General features: G+C 59.9%; 1 protein-coding gene across 1 annotated transcript; it reads right to left on the bottom strand.

Moving 5' to 3' along the window:
• Positions 1-2,137: 2,137 nt before the first annotated feature.
• Positions 2,138-8,870, bottom strand: BARHL1 (BarH like homeobox 1). The gene is made up of 3 exons (XM_036913468.2): positions 8,368-8,870; positions 4,291-4,513; positions 2,138-2,608 (listed from the first exon to the last, which is right to left on the bottom strand). The coding sequence occupies exons 1-3, from the start codon at positions 8,831-8,833 to the stop codon at positions 2,314-2,316; spliced, it is 984 nt and encodes a 327-aa protein (XP_036769363.1). The 5' UTR covers positions 8,834-8,870; the 3' UTR covers positions 2,138-2,313.
• Between the last annotated feature and the right edge of the window lie 314 nt (positions 8,871-9,184).

Here is a 9,184-nt window from a genome sequence, read left to right as displayed (position 1 = left end):
CCAATTTAGCCTTCTAACTGGATGAAAGCGGGAGCCCACCTCACTGCAAAGGTTGTAAAGTTATTATTACAGATGGGAAGTGCAGGACAATTTAAAATATTGTAATTATAAACTTGTAGGGAAGCCTTGTTCTTCATTAATGTAAGATATGAAATCGCCTCTGAGGTACAAGGACAATTACATAGTTGAGGATGTGTGTGTGATTTACACTGCCGCTGTGTAAATGTAAGGGCGGCCGCTGCAGTCTACCTCCTCCGCTGCCACAAAATGAAAAGCACACCAGTGCAAGTTGTCCTTTGATAGATTTTTAATATGATTTTAAAGAGTTTTGTTTGGTCTCATTCTTATTCAATGAGATTAATTTAAAGCACTTATCCCCTGGGTTTAAGTCAATCCGTGTAGGATTTGGACGGGGTTTGTTGCTTGGGGGGTTTGTTTGCAGGAGGCTATGAGAGACTCCTTTCCCACTTCATTAACCCTGAGTTGGGGACCGTCTCCCCTCGCCCCCCACCACAGCCGAGCTGGGGATTTACCAACCCCCATTCACATGCAAAAGAACTAGAAAGCCGAGGGGCTCCTTGACTTAATTAGCTGCTGTGCATTTTGCAAAATTAGAATAATACCCTCACCGTCCCAGGAAAGAAAAGTGGTGGTGTGAGGGGTGGGGGGTGGGGAGGAAACAGTAGCAGGGTCCGGTTTTAAGGGGTGGGGGTCATGGTTTACACATGCCCTCTGCCCCTCCTCCAGGAGGCAGTCCTCTCCCAGAGCAATCCTGCCCATACTGCGGGGGACTCGGCTTGCTGGGCCCCAGAACTTTCCAGCCCTGGGCTGTCTTCCATCCTGGGAGTCTGAGCTGCAGGTGGTGTGTGGGAGGGGAGCACCTGTGCCCACCTCCCCAGAGAGGGAACGGCCTCAGGAGGTGACCTTGGCCCTTTGAATGTGAACTGGAGGCCTCAAGTCTGGCTAGAGATTTAAACCCACTCCCCTGGGGTCCTGGAGCCGCAGGCTGGGGCGTGGGTCAGATGCTGGGATTTGGTTCCCTCTGGGGCTCATCTCCAGTGGACTCCTGGGCTAACGGGGAATTAAGCAGATGCAGGAGTGGAGGGTTACAGATGTGAAGCCAGGGCCCCAGCGAAGACTGGGTCGGGTCCTACGCGGCCCGGGCCAGGAGCTGCCTGGGCACCCGCGAGCGTCGGGAGCTGGGGCGCGGTTGGGCGAGCGGCCGAGGGGGCCGATGGGGGCAGCAGCTCGGAGCCCATCTGTCAGCCCCACGCACGGCAGGCCGGTGACCAGCTGCCGGCACCCTTGTCGTGGCCAGATGAGCCGGCTCAGCGAGGGTCCCGCAGCCCAGCCGCGGCAGAGCAAGCCGGGTGCCGACCCCCACGCGGCCCCAGGACTGGCTGGAGCAGCCAGAGCCCAACGGGGAGGAAGGCGGCGGCGGGAGTCGAGGGCTCCCCTCTGCAGAAATAGGAAGACTGAAGCCAGGGAGGGGAGACCCTGACTGAGGTCCCGGGAGTCCATTTGGGGCCCTGCCCGCGACCACAGCACCGAGGAAGAGAGGGGAACAAAAATACTTCCTTATTGAGGACGGAAGGAGACCACGTCCCAGGAGGGGAGAACGGATCCTTGGCGGGGATGGGAAAGAAGGGCGGAGTGCGGACAGGCGCCTGTCATTTGTAAGAAGTTTATTTCGACATTTAAAAAAGAGAACCCGAGGGGCCTGGCTGCCCACCCCCGAAGGCTGGAGGTGTGGGGGCTGGGGCTCGGGGTGGGTGGGCAGGCACCCTTGACCCCTTCCTGCCCTGCCTGGGCAAGGCGGGGAGGGCACAAGCCACAGACTCACTGATTCACGGACACGGTCACGGGCTCGTGGGTCACGAATAAATAACTTCATATACACTTCGCACCGTACGCACAGCTCTGCTGCTCCGGGCGCTCGGGCAGAGGGGCTGCACCCACGCCTCCGCCTGGCAGGGGTGCGAGGAGAGAGCTTGTGTACAGCTGGAGCATGGAGCGGGGGGGAGAGTGCAGCCTGCTCCTGGGGAGGGCGAGGGGCGCCCGCGGTGGGGTGGGGGGCATGTATGTACATCCCACGGAAGTGGCTCCCTGACGGAGCCGCCGGGAGGGAGGACGCCGGGGAGGGTTAGGGAGACTCAGTCCGGGGTCCGGGCCTCAGTAGACTTGGCTTTGGGCCCTTCGGGGACACTGGCTGGGGCGCCTGGGAGGCCGGACAGGGGGCCCCTGGAAGGGGCGTTGAAACCCGCGCCCTCCGAGCTTCAGGCAAAGGGGGCCGCGGGGCGGCGGGCGCACGGTTCACCGAGGCTGCGCGGCGCGCGGCAGGACGCCGGCCAGCGGGGGCAGCGGCGGGGGCGGCTCGCTGGCGCCCTGGAGTCCGTGGATGAGGATGCGCGGGACCAGAGGTCTCTGCAGGGCGGGCGGGGGCGCGCTGGGCCCGCGGTACAGATACAGTGCGGCGCCGGGATCTAGGTTGGAAACGAGACTCTGCGGGTAGAAATAAGGCGACGGGAACATCCTCTGGAGCGCCGAGTAATTGCCTGCCTCCGCCAGCAGCTCCAGCCCGACGGCAGTCTGTCGCTTCCATTTAGTCCTAGAGACCAAAATAAACCCGTAAGGCGGGGTCGGGACCACGGCACCAGGAGACCCTGCGCCTCAAGGAGTGCGGCCCAGAGACTCGCAGGGAGGCCACGTGGGACCGCAGGAGTGTGTGAGCGGACTGCAGAGAGCCAGGCACCGTTCTCACCTGTTAGGGTCTTCAGCTCCTTTAATCTTCCACCTGGACCCTCCATGTCTGCACGCCCCATTTTACACATAAGGAAACTGAGTCATGGGCCAGTTTTAGAAATGGTCTCAAAAGGCAGAGCCAGGCTGTCTGTGTCAAAAGACTGGGTTCTAAGTTCGCTACATTCTGCTTCGGGGATCACACGGGACCCTTGGAGCTGGGCCTTGGGCCTCCGCCGGCATATCCATCCCCTGGGGTGACCCTGGGGTGGGGCTGCTAGCCATAGATAGGGGCCCAGCTGATTCTCCCAGGGGCAACACCTGCCCGTGGAGGCCAGCACCCCCAATGTGTGCCAGTTAGCGGCTTCTGTGGAAGCTCGGAGGACGACTGCAGCACGAGCGGACTGCTGTGCACACAGCCCCTTTTGGCTGCTCCGTCTCACCCGCTGCCCTCTGTACCCAGGTCCAGGGCCTAGGGTGAGCCTTGCAGCCTTTCTGGCCCTGAAGTAAGGAGGCCTCCGGCCAACTATGAGCCGATTTGGGAAGACAAGGAAGTCGAGGCCACACACCCTTTCACCACAGAGCTTCAGCCAGACTTCTGGGTGCACCTGGCCGGCAAGGCTGGGCCGCCCAGTCTCGGTCCCACTGAGGCGGGCTCAGCCACCAACCCTGTTTCCCTCCCTGAATTATTCATCATCATCATAATTGCGTAATTACTGTAACGGGCCTTAATTATTGATGCCCGGAGCAGTAATGGTATTTATTATTAATGGGGCGATGTGTTCTGAGGCTTGTTTATGGAAAGCACCATTCCAGCCACAGCTGAGAGGGTATGTTTGTGTGTGACTGTGTCAGTTGTGTCACTGTGTGTCTGTAGGTGTGTGTGCGTGGCTACAGATGTGTGTGTGTGTTGTACTCGTGTACCTTCATCCTGTGAATGTGCTGGGGAAGGAGATTAGGAAACACCCGGTTCAAGACCAGTGCCAACACCGATTTCCCAGTCTCCTGGTCCCCAAGGAGTTGGAGGGAGGCCTGTTCCTTTCTCGGGTGTCAGGACTGGGAGGGCTAAGAAGGCTAAGAAGGCGGAAGAGCCCTGGGAGAGCTCGGCCACCCCTTCCTCCCCCAGCAGCTGCCTGGGCTGGGCTGGGCTTCCTCCCCCAGGTGTGTTCTGGCCACCAAAGCTTCTGGCCTCTCCTGGCCTGGCACTTCTGCTGGGAGAGTTCAGCAGCCCCCAACAGTGGGACTAGGGCTGGCCCGGGGGTGGTAGGATCCTGCCTGGGGGGGAAGGCCTTGGACCTCTGCTGGCCCTGTGTCTGTCCTCCGTCCTGGATGCGGGTGATGGCCCTGGAGACCTATTCCCGCTCCGTACCTTTCCCTCACTGTGGACTCTGGGCAGGGCCATCCCTCCTGCGGGCCTCAAGGTCCCCACTGTACAGAACGGGGAAAGCTCAGGGACCCTCAGCATCAGGCGATGGGCTCCTGGGTCCCATAGAGAGGCAGTGGGAAAGGAGAGGGGACCCTTTCAGCCCCCACGCGGCAGCCAGGCCTCACCTGCGGTTCTGGTACCAGGTCTTGACCTGTGTGTCGGTGAGGTTGAGCGACGCAGCGAGCTCCATGCGGTCCTGAACGCTCAGGTACTTCTGCCGCTCGAAGCTGCGCTCCAGCTGCGCCAGCTGATGGTCGGTGAAGGCCGTGCGCGCCTTGCGCGGCTTCTTCAGGCGCACCGGGGGGCTGTCCCGAGAGCTGGAGATCTCGCGGTCGCCCTCCTCCTTCACTGCGGAGACACGGCGGCGCGTCAGGGCCCGGCCTCGCCGCCTGCCCGTCCGCCCGCGCCCTGGCGTCCCTGCCCGCGCCGGCCCGGAGCGCTCGTGTGAGCGTGGCTCCCGACGGCGGCGGCCGCGCCGCACTCCAGCGCGTGGGGGCCGCGGCAAAGGCGCTCGGAGCCGGGGCCTCCGGGTCCCCCAGATCCAGGGCGCGAATACCGACGGAGGACTGGCACCTCTGGGCCGAAGTAACCCAAAGGCCAGAGAGCGCGATCCGCTTGCCCTCCTCGACTCTCCCTGGAGGGGTAGACGAGTAACCGCGGTGCAGCCGAGCGTCCGGTGGACCCGCGGGGCAGGATAGGGACCCAGGGGTTCCAGCCGGACGGGCCGCGCGGGGCTGTGCTTCTCATCTGCGCCCCGATTCCGCTTTCCCCCAGTGCGGAGAAAACCCGCGTGGAGGGACGGAACCCCGTTCGCCTCGGAGCGAATCGCTGTCCCGAAAACAAACGCTTGTACCCATGTCTCTCCCGGCCCCGAAAGGATGCGGTTCTGCAGCGACCGTTCCTCCCGGTTCTTAGGCCGCCTGCAGACAGGGCGCGGGGCCGGGCCGGGCCGGGCGGGCCGCCGGCGCGCGTCCGGAAGCGCGGAGCCTCGGGAAACAGGCGAAGCCTTAGAGGGCGCGCGGCTGGGGGCGCTGTCCGTGCGGTCGCGCGTTTCCACCCCGGCGTCGGGACACCCCAGCAGGGACTCCGCTCCTGAGCCCCAAGAACGGCCTCGGCAAAGGCGGTGTCTTTCTCCCCCAGGCACTTCCGTGCGGGGTGGACCCGCCCGAAAACAAACACCCGATCGGGCGAGCTCAGCATCTCGCTCCTCTCCCCGCAAAGCACTTTAGAGGGAGGCCGTTTCCCCAAAACTAGTGGCGCGGTCTGGGGCTCCCCCTCTTTTTCTCCATTTCCCTTTATGCCGAGTTTCATTGTGCGTTTGCAGTGACAGGGTTCAGCTGAACGCGAGTGGATTTCTCTCTGTAGGAAACAATAATCCGGTTAATTGAGCCACTAGGGAACGAGACTTTTCAACCGGAAAGGCAGCGGTTGGGCCGGGAGGGCGCCGGGCAGCGGGAGCACCGAGGCGGGAGCGCAGGGAGAGCGCGGGCGGGGAGAACCCGCGCCGGCCGCCGGCCTGCCTTCCCCGCGCCGCCCGTGCGGCTGGCTGGCCCTGCCCTCCTGGGCTCGGCCGACCCGGAGGTGTGCTGGGCTGGGGAAACGAGTTCCGTCCATGCCAGCAGGTAAAGTCTGAACGAGTATGAGGAAACAATCGTCCAAACCTCAAACCTGATATTGTGGGAATCACCTTTTCACCTAATTGCCCGGATTATTTATGAAAATCCCTTCTCAGGGCTGAGGTGGGAGGCAGTTTGTGGGGGCAGGAGGAACGGGTCGGCTGCTGGGGCTTTGCTCCAGTCTCCCCCGTGCAGGCTACAGCCTTCAGATGCCGGATGCACGCTGGGCACCGCTCAGCTTCAGCCTCGGGAACAGGCTCAGCCGATGGGGCCTCAGACTGTGGCACAGGGGCCACATCTCAACGCCCCGGACTTCCATGCCCACTGGCCCTGCCTACTTACAGAGAAGTGTTGGTTTGGTTTCTGCTCGGGTGTTGGCTCTAGCAGGCAAGGCCCAGGGCCAGGCTGCCTTACTTCAAAGCTTCAGCTTTTTTACGTGTGTGATGCGCGAGGGGCCCGTGACACCAGAACCTCGGGGGTGGGACCGGCCTTCCCTCTATGCCCTGCCTCGACTGCATGACTCTTAGCATGGAGGGTGGGTGGAGAGTCGAGTCACTTAGATGCCCACCCTGTGTCTGTCTCAGCAAATCTTCCCACTCAGGCCCTGAAAAAAGTCACCTCCACATTTGAGAAATGCTCAACCATGCCTTGGCAGTGAATGTTCCCACTCTCTTTTTCATCGCAGGCTTCGTTGGTACAAAGGTGGCAGCGCCTAGGGGTGCAGGTGGGGGGAGACCTTCCACCCACCTCTGCTGCAAACCTATTTAAGCGATATGTGGACAGCCGGTCCTCATCACGTCCCTGATCAGATATCATCAGGGACCGGAGAAGAAAATTGATATTCCAATTATCTTAAATGAAACCTCTCCTCAAAATCCTACCTATGGGCAAAGAAATAAAAGGAGACAAGAGCCAACTCTTTCACAACCAAGAGCACCAGTCATTAGCATGCAGTCTGAGGATTCTTGCCTCTTACTCTAACTATAGGCTGGGTGTTGCAGATGAGAATTATAAATAATAAAACACGATGTTATAAATATGTTTCCGTTATCTCCCTCCCCCCATTCTCAACTCCTGTCTTTCCAGGGCAAATTTTCTTGATTCTCTAAACAGGCCCCAGGGGGAGGAGCAAGGCTCGCTGGGCCACATGCCTCTCGACCTCTTTCCTGGTTCTCTGGCTCGACCCGCCCGTTTCTAGGCATGGTTGGCACAGTGAGGCTGAAGGAGGCTTGGCTGTTTTGTGGGGTTGCAAAGGGGAGTGAGATGTGGAGCAGGGCCCCAGATGGGTTTCCGTTGGAGGTTAGGACCCGTCCACAAACGAATTCTTGGTCGGGAGGAGAGTGTTAAATGAATCTTCCTAAATTTTCGTGAAGATTTAGTACAAACAGGGGTCAGGAAGAGCAGGGCCCCCAGGACAATAAAGAAGTTGCCTTTACAGGGAAGTTTAATCTCATGAAAAGGGTTCTGAGAGTTAATTATAAGGCTGAAAAAGCTCTGAACAGCCTCTGCCAGCCCCTGGCTTTCCCCTGGATGGGGGACACAGGGCTCTCTCCCTTGAAGCCCTGATAACGCCTTCACCTCCTGCCTGCTGACTTCTTCCTAGAAAGACTTTGTGCTTCTGGCCTCAACAAAGAGCAAAGTCAAGGTAATGGCTGGGGGCAGGAAACAGAATTTCTGAATTTCTTTCCTTCTTCCCTTCTTCCCTTCCTTCCCTTTCTCTCCTCCCTTCCCTCTTTTCCTTTTATTCCCAATCTCAGCTCCTTGGTTAAGAAGGGAGCAATGGCAATGAAAAGATTGACGGAGGCGAAAAGGCAAGTGGAGAGGCTGCAACCCCAATATAGGGGAAGCAGGGCTGGTTAGTTGGGAATCTCTGGGTCCCACTCACCACCTGAAGTTGATTGCCCAATGCACTTAAAATCAAATTCAGTGAGAACAGTTGGGTAGGTGAAGAGTCCTCCCCTCTTCACCAGACCTCTGAACCTGCTCCCAGTCAGCCGCCTGGCTGCTGTTTCTTCTTTGCAGTGAGCATTTTCTTTTGCATGATTCCCAGGGCCCTATTGCGCTGGGCCTAATGGGAAGGAAAGCCCAGTTCCTCCTCCCATCCGAAAGTTCAGATTAAAGGGTGGAAAATTCTGATTGTTCTCTGGGCTCCAGCTGAAATTTCCTGCCAGTTTTTTGCTCTTACGCAAGGACATTCAAGCAGAACCCTTTGGGTGTTTCATTGCTTGTACATGGCCTTTTCCCAGTGGAGAGCCACTGGCCTGATAGGAACCTGCCCCTGTCTACCAGCACCGCTGGAAGGGTGGTCCCAGCTGAAGTTCAGAAGTTTGCCCGGCATTTGGGGAATCTCTCCTAGGGCACACAGTATCCCTCTCCGCGCTCTCTCCGCTGGACTCTTTGTTGCTCAAAGCCAAGCTGTAGCCACAGGGCCAGCTGAAAGGTTCAGACAAGACCTACTGCTCAGCGCAGGCCATTCGGTAGCTCCGAATGAGCATGTGCATGTCCCCAAGTGTGTGAACCTAAAGTTTAAATACTAATTTTTAGGAGTATAACATCCCCCCAAGTTTTCAGCTCCCGACTTCTTACCTTTGTACTCAGAATCTGAGGAATTGTTGCTTCCACTTTTGTCCAGCTTTTCTCTAAAGTCCTCTCCGGCCTTGGCCGCAAGACGGCCCCCAGGCTCAGGGGCAGCCGGCTGCCCGCTGCTAGAGTAGGGTGCACAGGCCGCTAGTGGTTTGCAGTCGGCAAGGATGTCCCTGATCAGAAAGGAGGAGGTCACGGTGCGCGACTGGGCTGGGGCCGAGAGCTGCCCAGGCTGCAGGTGGGAGTCCAAACCTGGGCCTGACGCCCCACCAGGCCGCGGGGCGCCCGTCTCCAGACAGTCCCTTCCTGGCGAGGCTGGTGAAGAGCAGTCGCTGCTGCTCTCCGAGCGCGGACTCAGCTCCAGGGGCGAGCGGCAGTCCCCGAGCAAGGGGTCCCCCTTGGGAAGGGCGGGGCTGCCCGCGCGGTGGGAGAGAATGGAGTCGATCCCAAAGCCATTGGAGCCTTCCATAGCCAAGCTGCGACCTGTCCTCCCCAGAAGCTCCCCACCCACCCCCAACCCCAGCCGCTGCTGCCCCTGCCCCTAGCTGTGGGCTGGCATGGGGAAGGCGGGCAGGGAGCCTGCGGGCACCTTGGACGGAGTTCAGCCTTGGGGGAGCCCAGGAGCTCTGGGCCAACCTCCTCTGCGCATTAGATCCAAAAGGGCTCAGCGCGTCTTCTGCAGCACAGCGCTGAGCTGCCGAGCCGAGGGGGGTGGTGGGAGTGCCAGGGAGGAATGGGGGGAGGGTGCGCAAAGCTGGGGAGAGCAGAGGGGGAGACGGACGGCCTGAGCGCCCCTCTGGCGCAGAAGAGATGCGAGGAT

The sequence above is a fragment of the Manis pentadactyla genome, chromosome 3, assembly GCF_030020395.1.
Source record: "Manis pentadactyla isolate mManPen7 chromosome 3, mManPen7.hap1, whole genome shotgun sequence".
Taxonomy (NCBI): domain Eukaryota; kingdom Metazoa; phylum Chordata; class Mammalia; order Pholidota; family Manidae; genus Manis; species Manis pentadactyla.
Note: the sequence above shows the minus strand (reverse complement) of the source record. Positions and strands in the feature narration are given on the sequence as shown.